The sequence below is a fragment of the Gossypium raimondii genome, chromosome 8 (assembly GCF_025698545.1).
Source record: "Gossypium raimondii isolate GPD5lz chromosome 8, ASM2569854v1, whole genome shotgun sequence".
Taxonomy (NCBI): domain Eukaryota; kingdom Viridiplantae; phylum Streptophyta; class Magnoliopsida; order Malvales; family Malvaceae; genus Gossypium; species Gossypium raimondii.
The window spans coordinates 8277860-8291453 of record NC_068572.1 but is presented as its reverse complement, the minus strand read 5'-3'; the positions used below and the strand labels follow the sequence as shown (position 1 = coordinate 8291453).

The following is a 13594-nucleotide window of genomic DNA, read 5'->3' as shown; positions in this document are numbered from 1 at the left end:
ATTAGTATTTTGCATGATTTGTATAAAATTTAACAAATTAGTTACTAAATTGAACCTAAAAAAGGTTAAGTACCAAATTAGAAAAAAAATGCCAAGTTCAGGTACTAAATTGGGCTTAATAAAAATTTAAGTACCAAATTAGAAAAAAAATATCAAGTTTAGATATTAAATTGAAAAAAAAATCAAATTAAAAAAGTATCAAATGTTCAAAATAGGTGAAAAAAAGAACAATAATTCATAAAAGCATGCAAAGAGTTTGAGATTCATCCGAATACCAAAATGTATGGCTATTGTCGATTGGCTAATGGCAACCGTTGGGAGTAGGAAGGTGGCAAAGGCTACCAAAACAGATTTGCATTTCCTTCCACGCATTCAACTTGACGCGCCAACAGGCAACTGCTGTCTTTTTCGAGCAAAAACATATCTTAACCGCTAAAATATTTATAAAAAAATTGCATTGTTTTATTTATTTCAAATATTAATCTTTTTCGCCATTAAGCACGCGCCAAATATTGAGAGTGAAAACAAGTAAACGTTAACAGTTTAAAACCTTTTGCCCTCCATTTTTAACTGACTCGGCACTGAAACATTTTCACTACCAGCCAGCCCCAACCCCTTGCATCGAGTCCATCTCTATCTCTAATTTCCCAACCCTCTGCCCCATCACTTTCTCCATCATAAAACCTAATCAATCCCTTTTCCATCCTCAGTTATTCAATTCATTTCCAAAACCTCATCTTTGCTCTGTTTCAAAGATTTAATTCTCTGTTTTCATTTTTTGTCTTTTCTAATGGCTCGAGAAGCGTATTTGGTTCCTGTCCTGGAGGCACAAGTAGCCACGCTGAAGAAGAAAACGGCGGTGACAACGAGCTGGATTTCGATAGACGCTAAGGGGAAAAGCGTGATTCTTGACGTCGACAAGTATGCTATAATGCGCCGCGTTCAGGTTCATGCTAGAGACCTTCGTATTCTTGATCCCATGCTATCTTATCCTTCCACCATTTTAGGCAGAGAGAAAGTCATTGTTCTCAATTTAGAGGTAATTTTTATTTATGTTTTTCCAATTTTTTAGTATTTTCTTGAGATGTGTGCTAAGCTTATTTAATGATTTGATTGCAGCACATTAAAGCTATAATCACCGCAGAAGAGGTTAGTTTATGAATTCGGACATTTTTTTTTATCTATTTCAAGTGAGGAGGTTTTAGTTTTGGGAGGCGAGTAGTGTTTTGTTTTGTGATAGTTAGTTTATAGAATCTGAATTCTGAAGATTTTATTCAACTTGGAATAACATTATTTTTGTTATCTTTTTCAATTGAGGAGGTTTTACTTTTGGAAGCGAGTTTTGTTCTATTTTGTGATAGGTGTTGCTTAGAGATCCATACGATGATAACGTAATACCCATTGTCGCTGAACTTAAAAGGCGATTGCCTCAAGATAATCTCACATGTCAAGATCAAGGAGGAGAAGAAGAAGAACACCCTAGTGCACGCAATGATATGGATACTGAGGAGGAAAATGGTACCCATTAACTTTTGGCTGAAGCTCTTTTGAGTGCTTTTATTCGTCTCTGTCTATACCATTGATATATTGCCGGTTTGCTTTGGAATGTTTCATGTAGAATTTCCATTTGAATTCCGGGCATTAGAAGTTGCATTAGAAGCAATTTGTAGCTTTCTTGATGCACGTACTAGGGAACTAGAGATCGATGCTTATCCAGCTTTAGATGAGCTGACCTCCAAGGTAATTTCTATTTGAATTGTTTGTCGTTCATTTTAGTTTAAGCAATTTAGTGATTGGTAAGATTTGATGTTGGAGTGGTTCTTTTAGAATATTTTGTTTGAAGGTAATTGTTGGCTTTGCTGCGACATACTGGGGTCGAGTTTTGGCTCTTAAAGTACCGCAACTTTTATTATGTCTATTCTGTACTATCTCATTTTCAGCAAACGTAATCAAATATATTTTTATTATGCCTGTTTTTTGTGAAAGTGATGAAAGGATTATATCATTACACTCACAATTACATGAATTCATACAAGAAAAGTACATTAACTTTTTCAGCAAAATGGAAATCCCATTTGGAGTCAGGTTTTAAGTAAATCAATGCATTCATCTGCTAAGGTATATATTTGTGATTGTTCTGCAGCAGAATTTGGCATTCTGCCATTTTATTGCATGAGTTGTTTAATAATTGCGACTACTCTACTTCTTTGTCTGCCAAACTTGACTTGGTAATGGCAATAATTACTTTCCACGGTGGTACCTAAGCGGTTTGCATTGAAATTATGAGGCAAAATAAGAGAAAGAAATCTGGGTAAAAAGTTGTAAAGATATCAATGTTGTGTTTGGCTCTAGTGTCAAGAGTGATCTTCATTTATAATTGTTTATGTGACTAGTAGTCAGTACCTACTGCAAGGACAGACATGATCGGAAGCCACAAGACAAACTTCTCTTTGAGGGGTCATAAAACAGTTTAATGTTTGAGGCATTATTTTCTCTCCTCTGTTATGAATGGTTCATATGAAGTCTGCTGTCCAAATTTCCAAGTTTTGATGAAATCCATGTTGAGAATGAAGTATAAATGGTATATCAAGAATTGTAAAATACATTCTATGTTTTAATTGTTTTTTCCTGCAATAACCAGTATGTTGAAGAAAAACTATTAGAGGATATTGTTCAAAAAAAAAAAGAAAAAATATTAGAGGATATGATGGAATGCTGTCCAGACTCTTTTTCTTAATTGTCATTTAACATGGAATATAACATATATTATAGTTTTCTTCTGTTTTTCCTTGATCTTTAATATTCATTAGTAGCAAAGAGTTCCAGAATTTTATTCCCATTGTTTTCCCAGTTTGCTTGTAAGACAAGTTCAGTTCCATGGAACAATTGTATTTATGTGGTCAGATAAGCAGCCGTAACTTGGATCGGGTGCGTAAACTGAAAAGTGCTATGACAAGGCTGACAAACCGCGTTCAAAAGGTATGTACTGTGTGTATGATCCCATAATCCAAACATATCAGGTGAAAGTTCGGTTTCCGCTTGTAGGTGATTTGTTTCTTCTCAGTTTCGTTTTGGCCAATACTAGGATATATTATGCTGCTTACAGTTTTTCTGTGACGAGATGACTTTTCATGTATATCTCAGGCAAGAACAAGGATAAATCTTGAACAAGCTGAAATAATTGTCTCTTGTCTAGGACTAGATTTTTCTGAGTGGTGAAATATGTACAACGGTTCTGCTGATTTCCAGAACGAAAAAAAAAAACCCTAAACGCTCTTTGTCAACTAATTATTGATATGAACTGATACAGTCTAGTACCAGTTTAGTTTGCTTTGTTGCCATCAACACATCTAAAACCAAGGGTTAAGGCTTGGTCCAAAACGTAGGTATCATGGGTTTAAAACTGCAATCTGTGATTCACTTCCTTTAGCTTTTTTCTTTCCCTTAAAAAAACATGCCAAGATACATGCTAATTCACGGTAAAATCTATAAGTTATTTTAATTAAATGAAGTAAACTAATGGGAGGTTTTTTATACCAGTTTCTCTTTCGATGCGTTTATCCGGGTAATCTGAATTTACTACTTCCCCTTGGAAGGAATATGGCGATTTAAAATATTTTTCCTTAAAAGGGAAAAGCCTTAGGGAGCATCAGTTGAGGGGGCATTTTGCCGCTAATAGACTAATCATACGAATATAGTTTTCTTTAAGCTTAAAAGGAGAATGCAAAGAATAGGCAAGAGAAGAAAGAAATACCAGTAGCATGCTAATGGAAATGACATTTGGTGACAATATAATTGATGCTACAACAAACTAATGGAACATCTCCAGGACCAGGATTATTCTTAGTATATATCTTGGTTAGTTTGGCTATTTAACCTGAGTTCCAAAATTCAATTTTAAAGCTTATATGATTGTAGTGCTTTTAGGCATATATTGTCAATCATATGGCATTTGTAACCGGAGAAAAACATAGATAACTGGATCTCTAGTCATGACTCATGAGTTCAGACTTATTACCTATCAACGTTTTGATTTTTAGGTAAGGGATGAACTCGAACAACTTTTAGATGACGACGATGATATGGCAGACCTTTATTTATCGAGAAAGTTGGCTGGGGCTTGTTCCCCTGTCAGTAGTTTCAGTGTTCCAAGTTGGTATCCACCCTCACCAACTATAGGTTCAAAGATTTCAAGAACCAGTCGGGCAAGCGCAGTAACAGTTGAGGAGGACAATGATGTCGAGGAGCTGGAAATGTTGCTTGAGGTTATTGCTGTCATTAATTGTCATGGCTTTTGATTAGTTAATGCAAGATCAAAAGTTGATGCTTGCTTTTGGATTCTGCAGGCGTACTTTATGCAAATTGATAGTACACTGAACAAACTGACTACGGTATGCCCCTTAGTTTTTACATCAACTTTTGCTTTAGCTACATAATTATTGTTGCATGATTATCCTTTTTGTCGCCAGCTGCGTGAATACATTGATGATACAGAGGATTATATCAATATCCAGGTGACAAGCTAAAGGAATTTATTTTCAAAACAGAACTAAGGTGAAAATTTGCTGAAGGAGAGTTTTGATTGCTCCGGGCTATCTCTGAATGTCCCATTTTACTTTTCAATCTTGCTTTAATATTGGTGCTCGGAAGGTTACTGAAGTTATCAAAATTCTCCAAGGCAATTTAGCACCTTCAAGTATCGAGACCTCGTATTTGATCTTGAATCTTGATAATCTAAATGCATTGTCTTGCAGCTTGACAATCATCGAAATCAGCTAATTCAGGTACTTTCCACTAAAATTAGCCTCTAAACCCTTTTCTGTTGGCCAAAAGTTAATAGGTTTTCACTGCATGTGGCAGTTAGAGCTCTTCGTAAGTTCCGGGACTGTTTGTTTATCTATATATTCCTTGGTTGCTGCAATCTTTGGAATGAATATTCCTTATACGTGGAAAGAAGGCCATGAATACATGTTTAAATGGGTATGTCTCGCGTGATCACCATATTATATATACCACAAACAAACTACCACATTTTACCTAGAAAACTTAACCCAAGGGTTGTTTCTTTTTCTAAAAGTTATTGTTGACTTTTTGAAATAAGTTTGTTAAGAATTTTAATCCGGAAAATATGCTTTTCAACTCAGGTGGTCATCCTCACTGGATTGCTATGTACGTCGACTTTCACATCAATAGTTTCCTATGCGAGGCACAAGGGTCTTATCGGGTCTTGAAGTCCATAGAATCACATTTGGAGTACTGAGGATCACACAGCTTGAAGAGAAGCATAAAAGTAGTACTGCAATGAATTCCTTACCATATCTTGGCCCAACCTGGTTAAACTTTCAGGTGCCAATGTCAGGTGAACAACTGCGTGCTATATTGTCACTGTTATATATTATTATATCATGCTTTTGAATCCATGCATGGAAGGTCATATTGTAATTGGCAAAAAAGAAGAAAATTATATAAGGTGCATCCTTATGTTGGCATATATTCATGAAAGTAGGTGGTAAAGTAGGTGACAATTGACATTTGAATTTAATTCATTTGTTTCATGCAATTACATTTACAATTTACAAGTAATAGGTTTTAATTTTAAATCTTAGTTTTTACAATAAAATTTTCAATTCTCAAATTGCAACCTATTTTTAGCAAGAAGATAAAAACTTTGACAAATATTATATCATCATATTATGTGTATGCTTGTCAAAGTTTATATATAATATTATTGTGTTACACATTTTTGAGGTCAAAATCTACTTGGAGTCCTATATTAATATTTAAATTTTAGTTTTTCTATTAAAATTGCTTAAAATTAATCATTGTATATTAAAACTTATTCAAATCATGACCCGTTATTGATAATTTGAACAAAATATATAATACTCAATTGATTTACCTATGACCCGACTCGACCCGTAAAAAATCTAATTATCCCCAAAGAATCTATGTATTTTTAACTATCATGTGGTTGAAAAGAATACAAACTTAATGATTTCTTTTCAGTCACATGATAATTCAAAATACATAGATTTTTGGGGATGATTTAATTTTTTGATATGTTGGTTAGGCTATGGGTAATTCAGTTGGATACGATATATTTTTTTGAATTTATTAATAATTTAATGGAAAATTATGACGGTATCAAGATATAAATAAACTTTTAATGTACAAGGACTAAACTAGAGCAACTTTTAGTAGAAGGGTTAAAATAAACTTTACATAATAGTATAGGGATTCTTAGTAAAGTTTGACCATTTTTGGAGGCAGAAGAAGAGGTACGCCATCCAATCTTAAAATTCAAATCCTAGGAAGGACCGGGTGAATTTATAATGTAAAAAATATTAATATAGGTATATATTTATTTATTTTATAATCTTTAAAAACAAAAAACAAAAAATAATTTTAATAGTTAATTATATATGTTTATACGTAATATAACATAACCAATTGACTGTGTATGGTTTTCTTTTATCATATAAACTTATACATTAACATTATCAGGATATTAAATATAAAATGTGGTGGTTGCTTATATATAAAAGAAAATTCTAGAAAATAGACAGGGAATTACTAAAGATTGAATTAAAATAAGCTTGCAAGTTGTAAGAAACTTGAAAATACACGAAAAGTAAATATTATGGAAAACTAAAGCGCATGGAAACAGAAAAATACCCAAACATGAATTCTTTTAAATTCTCGACTTCGTCTCATATGTAAACTCAAAAAAAAAAAAAAACCAAAAAATCTCAAGCTTCCTTTTCTTTTCGTAGATTAACATGTGGTGAAGCTTTTGGTATTAAAAGAGAGAGAGAGTAAAATTTCGAATTTAAATTTTATAAATAAAAATATAATATTAAAAAACTTTATTTTTGGATTAGAATTTCGCACAAAATTTCATATCAATTAACTTAAAACTCATACAAACTTATCACTAAATCAATAATGTAATTAACTAAGAAAAGGGAGCATGTAAGAAAAAGTTTAATAAGCTAATAGCTATAAGAGAGATAAATGGAGTAGGTTAATATTTAACGCCCAATAGAACGAGGCCGTATATGGCATCTAAAGGCCTAAAAGCCTTCTCCGCCCTCAGCATAAATATAATAAAAAATAAAAAAGGGGAGGAGAAAAAAAACAGTAGTACATAAAAAGACCGAAATTCTATTTCTGTTGTTTTGTTATGTTAGTGTTAGATTCAGATCATCGTTGTGGTTCTTTTTCCTCTTCTTCTCCGTTGGAAAATATCCACGTTAAACTTCACCGTTGTCTCATCCCATTTAACAAAATTCCCTTTTTCCTTAAATCTCTCAATCCCTTTCTCCTTTCCTCTTTCAGATCAAAAAACACTCTCCACCTCTGCTTAGTTACGCATCCAATTCTCTTCCCTTTGTTTTTCTTTCCCGTTTCTTATCCACCTCTCTGTTTATAACCCTTCTTCTCCTTAGTATTTCCGTCACGGGTTTTAATGCAGTTTTTTATGAATATATGCACGTAAATTTTCCTTTGCCTTTTTGCTCCTCGTTGACATGCAATGAGACAGAGATACGTGCAAAGGGGGGTTATGTTGTGTTAAATTAATTATTGCGATTCAAAAAAAAAAAAAAACCAACAGAGAAGGTGAAGTGTAAAAGAAAAGAGAGAGAGAGAGATGGCGAATCAAGTAGTCAAAGTGAGGAGAGAAGCGGTTGCGGCATGCATGACTTGCCCTCTTTGCAATACGCTTGTTAAAGATGCCACCACCATATCCGAATGCCTTCACACGTGTGAGTCTCTCTCCCCTTTCCTAAGTTCTTTTGTTCTTAATTATTCAAATTTTCTGTTGTTTCTTTGCTCTCTGCTCCTCTTCTAAACTGGGTTGCTCTTGTTTTCTCCGTTTCTTATCTGGGTTTTTCTTGGTTTTATATCTTCTATGTTGACTTCTTCGCTTAATGTTTCATTGCTATTCCTGTTTTTTAGTTGATGTTAAGGCATCCTGGTAGAATAGCAAAATCGGTGTAATATTATGAATTGTTTTATTTAAAAATCTAGGATTTTGCTAATGATTTCCTTAGACAGTTTTTAAGGTTACTTTATATAATAATATATTATAAATAATGAATAAAATTGTTATGAGGCTATTACCATGAATAGTATTTTAACTAAACACTAACAGTAAAGAGCTGTCTTACAGCAATTGTTAGTAAAGCCCCAAAATTTATTGCGCACAGTTACTATTTTCTACATTAAGCTAAGGCTTATTCCCATCCTATACTTTACTTTCAATTCAAGGGTCTTCTCCAAGATGGGAGCTTCCTTATTTGTTTTGCAAGCCCATAACAAGATTCGAACTTTAAGATGATTTTTCCTGTTTTTGAAACGGAACCAACTTATTCTGCAAGTTACACAAGTGTTTCTGTTGCTTTAATTACTTCACTTGCGTGTGATCTATGTTTCAGTGTGCCTTGCAAGATTGTTGAATCAATAAATAGAAATATATGATTGATTTGTGTTTCAAGTTTTATGTAGTTTGCAGAAAGTGCATATTTGATAAGATAGAAGAGGAAGATTTAGAATGCTGTCCAATATGCAACATTGATTTGGGTTCTGTTCCGCTGGAGAAATTAAGGTAGCCTTATTCCTTCTGTCTATCATTTTTTAGTCAACAGTAATATGTTAATTGCTTCCTTCATGACCAATTTTTTTTTTTAACGTGTAAAGTGATCAGTTCTAGTTTTAACTGTTAGTCTTGTCAAATGGTCCAAAGGATTTATTCAAGCTGTTACTGAAATGTTACTGATTTCTTCTTTATGCCTTGGGATCATTGATCATTTAGAATTAGGAGTCATTCCATTATTTTGAAGTTTGACAGTGGCTTCTACACGCCAATGGTTCTATAAAGTTCAGATTTAAAGGCATAGAATGAAATTTTGGAGGGTTTAATGAGTCTTAGTGGACTTCATTGTTAAGTTCTTAGAGACGATAGGAAAATGTCTTTACAGGCAACCAATATTGCTTAAACTCTTTTCCATTTCTTGAGGTTTCTTGGTCAACCCCCCCCCCCCCTTCCCCCCTTTTCCTTTTTTGAGTGATATGAGTACATGTAATTAGCCAATTTCAAATGAAGTGTCTTGCCAGCGTGTTTCGGGATTGCAAATGTAATCTGCCAGTGTTATGCAAATGTAAGTAGCCAATTTCGGGATTGCAAGTCTCTCAATTCGAAAAATCAAGGTGAGATATGTTGAAGAGGAAATAAAAAAGACCTTATACTGGGTGGATTCATGTTTTTGCTTACAGCTTTTGAATTTCCTGGTAGACCCTCTGCATGGATGCATTATGTTGGTTAATCAAAATTTTGGAGAATTTAATGTGTACTGAGATGCATCTCTGCTTTTGATAATCAGGCCAGACCATAATTTGCAAGATGTGAGGGCCAAAATCTTCCCTCTTAAAGGAAGAAAAGCAAAGTCACCTGAAGTTCTGCCTCCAGTTACAATGCCAACTAGAAGAAAGGAGAGATCACTATCTTCATTGGTGGTTAATGCCCCCAAAGTATCAACACAAACTACCATGACCGGAAGGAGAACAAAAGCTGTTGCCAGAAAGGCTGGTTCTTTACGAGGTTCCAGTTTTTCAGTAGAGAAGCCCGTTAAAAGAGAGAGAGACTCTGTGGAGGATCACAAGGAGAGTGCAAGCTCACCTGAAACGCTAAATAAATTCACTCAGAATAAAAGACAGGTACATTGAATCCTACATAAGTATTTTATAGGGTCCACTATTGTATAACACTTCTCTCTTTTCTCAAACATCCATTTACTTGGAAAGAATTAATGTTTTAGATTAAACTGATAATATCTGTTGTCTTTAAAAAATTGAGCAACACAGTGTACTTCTTCTGCTGAACCTAGCCAACAGAAGGATAAAGGAGTAGAGAATGGTGGCGAATCACGGGATGGAAAATTGGATCTCTGGAAACCTTTGGATTGTTTGGCAGAGGTTGCAAATAGGTCCAAGTCCTTCAAGTCTAATTCACAAGGCTGTGATTCTAAGTTAGAACTGGAACCTACCCATGTCATCAACCCTGAAGCTCAAACGTGCAGAAACAGACATAGAAAAGATAACGGCAAAACAAAAGTTGAGGAAGAAAAGAATAATGCTGCTCCTGCAACAACTTCTGGAATTGTGAACCCTAAAAAGTTACGCAGGATCCGTCAAAAAAGTGGTTCTGGATTCGGGGATTCTGGCATTTCTCTCCAAGCTGTGCTAGATGCTGCTGGTCCAAGGCATGAAAAAAGAATCGGTCCTGTGTGGTTCTCATTAGTGGCCTCTGAAGACCAGTAAGAACTTATTTCATCCTTCAAACTAAAATAGATTAAAGGCAGTTATTTTAAGATTATTTTGTCTTGCTAATAAACTGATTCACATGTCAATGCTTTTAGGGTAGGAGAGGTACCCCTCCCTCAAATTCCTGCAAATTTCCTAAGGATAAAGTAAGTTTCTTTAGCATGAGTCTTAGAATAGCTCATTATATATATTCTTCTTTTTGGCTGAAGATTGAAAATTTTTATCTGTTGTGTGAACACGATGATTCTGATCTGTTGGCTGTCTCTTTTTTTTCTGTACCATAATCTCCTGGCTGTCCATTTTTTCTGTACCATAATCTCCTAGTATATGGCTTGGCATACATAAACCGATTTAGAGACCTCTTAAAGGAATTCAATAAATAATATATGTTTGAGTCTATAAGGTCATAGGCATAGACAACTTGGAGTCACAAAGGAAATGTTTAAAGGACAGTGAGAGCAGGAGACGAGAGAAGGCCAGGATACACTAATATCTTGGCGGTCCTCTGCACGAGGTTGCATCCAGAGTTTCACTTATGAAAGCAGGGGTTGTCGTGATACATGGGGAACCTAGTAGATGATGAGCTTAGGTTCCTTTAAGTGGTTTGGTGTGTTATAACTAGCTAAACCACTTCTATTAAGTTATTTCAACTAAAGATGCATACTTCTGCCGACTTTTGTGCCTTTTTTCCTCTCTTCTATACTGCATGTCAAGTTTACATTTTGATTCTGCCATGAGTCGATGACCAAGTTTTCACCGAGAATTTGAAACTAAATGATGGTTCCTTTTCGTTTTCGCTTAAGATACAGTTCCATAACAAATCTGGTTAAAATATTTTGGTAAGTGTTGCTACAAAAACTTAAAATTTGAACTTATTTTTATTTTTGGAGTGGTAGAATGATCCATATTCAGTTATCATTAAAAAAAATTCTTTGTTTTGGAGATAGTTATCATTCTTCTTTCATTATGTGACAGGGATGGAAACATACCTGTTTCTTTTATTAAAAAATACCTGATGAAGAAACTGCACCTCGCCGATGAAGATGAGGTGAGTTAATCTCTCCTTGAATGGTGTGTAAAGATACACAATGAAGAAAATTGGTCAAAAAGATTCGACATTGGGTCAATTATTTTACCTATGAGGCTCATTATGAAAATGTGATGAGAATTTTATGCATGGATATTCTGAGATCTGCTTTGTAAAGATAGTTTGTATTGATTTTGATACGTTTTATATAAAAATTTTCTGAAACCACTGAACAGAAGGTTAAAAGTAGGTAGGTAAATTTAGGCAAGCAAAGAACGAGCTAGTTGCAGCCATTGTTATACTTCCTTTGCTAATAACTATTGATGATAAACAAGCTGCATTGTCTTTTTTTACATTTTGGGCAGGTTGAGATCAAATTTATGGGACAACCAGTAGTACCCACATTGCAGTTGTACAATTTAGTTCATCTGTGGCTGCAAAAAGCATCAACATCACAGAGAGTTCCAGCATCTGTTGGTTCTTCTGCAAAGGATTTTATCATGGTGTTGGCATATGCTCGAAAAGCCCCACAGCAATTGTAATGCTTTCTTTAATTTTTTTCCCCACCACATGTATAATATATATCATTATTAGAATCTCGTTGGTAATAGAGTAGGACATTCGAATACGGTCCAAAATACTTTTAGCTTGGCTAATGAGTTTAGCTTAGCCAATATTGCTTCTTTACATTTTGGGCAATCAATCATACGTGAACTTTTTTTTATTTACAATTTGAGGCTCAAGCTCATTTCCATTTTAAATATTAAGTAATTACATATCTAAACACATTATTAATAAAAATTTCATTTCTTCCTCGTATATTCTAGATGTTCATGAGATCTCATGATTTGGGGGTATTGAAACTATTTATAGGGCTTGTCTAGAATATGAACTTATTTTATATTACTTTTGACCTCTTCTGAAGAATCTGTTAGTGCCAGTTACACAGCTTAACTTAAATCTGGCTTGTAACTTGTCATATATGGTTGCCATTTTTTGACCATAAAACTTTGGGTTCTTTAATTGCCCATCTTTGAGGATTTTTAGCAGCATTTATTGAGACAAAACATGAAGGAAAACACGTATAGAAATGATTCTTTGAAGAGTTTCAAAATGATTGAGTTTCCTTAAATAGATTAAATTTATTTTCTTCAAAAGATTATTTCTAGAAGATATCTGTTATTTTATTTCATATTGAAGATTTGATCAAGTAAAATTTAAGGAGATTGAAGTTTACATTAATTGGAGTTTTACAAGCCTTAATGCTTATTTAAAGGAGCCTTGTTTATTATTCATATATGAGATTGAAAGCACTTGTTACTGTAAGGAACTTGTTTTAGTGTATAATTGTTGTAAACAAACTCATATACTTATTTAGTTTGTAACTAAGTTTTCAAAGGGAAGGTTTTAGTTTGGAGATTAGTTAATGTATAGAAGTGAGTAGGGGCGAAACTAGGGGGTTGGCAGGGGTTCCGGCCCCCTCCTAAAATGAAAATTTTTTCATTTAAGTCCTTTAAAATTTTTAAAATTCTAAAATAGTAAAGGTAAAATTGCACTTTCCTCCTATGATAAAATTTTGATTTAATCTTTTTTTTTAAAAATACATTTTTACTATCGTAAAAATTACAATTTAATTTCGGCTCCCCTAAAAAAATTTTTTGGCTTCGCCCATGGAAGGTAGTAACTTGGTTAGTGAGTCGAACTTAAATCACCTCTTGTATTGCAAATTGATAGTGGATTACTCTTTGGGTAAGGTCACACTAATATATGAAGTTTTCAAATTGTATAATCAGCTTCTTTATCTGTTTCATATTTTTTTATTCAGTTGTAAGGTAATTTGTATTTGAACTTGCAACTGGAAGACAAAGTGAAACGCCTCAAAATTTTTAGTACAATGTTTGACATTGTTCTGAGACTTGCTACTATGAAATTGAGAAAATTCTAAAATGAGATCAATATTTTTTTTAAAGGAATTATAATGATTTATGGTTAAAAAACAATGAAGTAAATTTTGGATAGAGAAATGTGGAAAAAAGATTTAATTTAAAAGTTAGAAAGGTACGAGGACTAAAGTGTAAAGTGATCAATGAGAGAAATTATAGATTCATAATGATTTTTGGATGTCAAGATGACATAGGAAATGTATTTTTATTTTTAACTTTGGACTAATTTGAATAAAATGAGAAGTATAAGGATCAAATTGTAATTTTTTTCATTTTTAGCCTAAAGAGATTAAAATATAAT

The 13594-nt window shown here is 33.6% G+C and overlaps 2 protein-coding genes across 4 annotated transcripts; both read left to right on the top strand.

The window, feature by feature from the left end:
• The first annotated feature begins 572 nt into the window (after positions 1-572).
• Positions 573-5600, top strand: LOC105790658 (magnesium transporter MRS2-2). Of its 3 annotated transcripts, XM_012618370.2 has the most exons (11): positions 577-1039; positions 1120-1149; positions 1362-1518; positions 1619-1740; positions 2905-2979; positions 4041-4265; positions 4347-4391; positions 4470-4514; positions 4755-4784; positions 4861-4980; positions 5145-5600. In XM_012618370.2, exons 1-11 carry the CDS (start codon positions 791-793, stop codon positions 5229-5231), a joined length of 1185 nt encoding a protein of 394 aa, XP_012473824.1. In that variant the 5' UTR covers positions 577-790; the 3' UTR covers positions 5232-5600. The 3 variants fall into 3 exon arrangements, 2 of the variants coding, with proteins under 2 accessions (XP_052490894.1, XP_012473824.1); XM_052634934.1 differs by lacking the exon at positions 4861-4980 and having other exon boundaries at positions 573-1039; XR_008198730.1 differs by lacking the exon at positions 5145-5600 and having other exon boundaries at positions 574-1039; positions 4470-4554; positions 4861-4945.
• A 2016-nt stretch (positions 5601-7616) lies between these two features.
• LOC105790657 (E3 ubiquitin protein ligase DRIP2) lies at positions 7617-12081 on the top strand. The gene is made up of 7 exons (XM_012618367.2): positions 7617-7766; positions 8509-8608; positions 9384-9717; positions 9865-10316; positions 10419-10469; positions 11299-11371; positions 11716-12081. Exons 1-7 carry the CDS (start codon positions 7652-7654, stop codon positions 11890-11892), a joined length of 1302 nt encoding a protein of 433 aa, XP_012473821.1. The 5' UTR covers positions 7617-7651; the 3' UTR covers positions 11893-12081.
• Positions 12082-13594: the final 1513 nt, after the last annotated feature.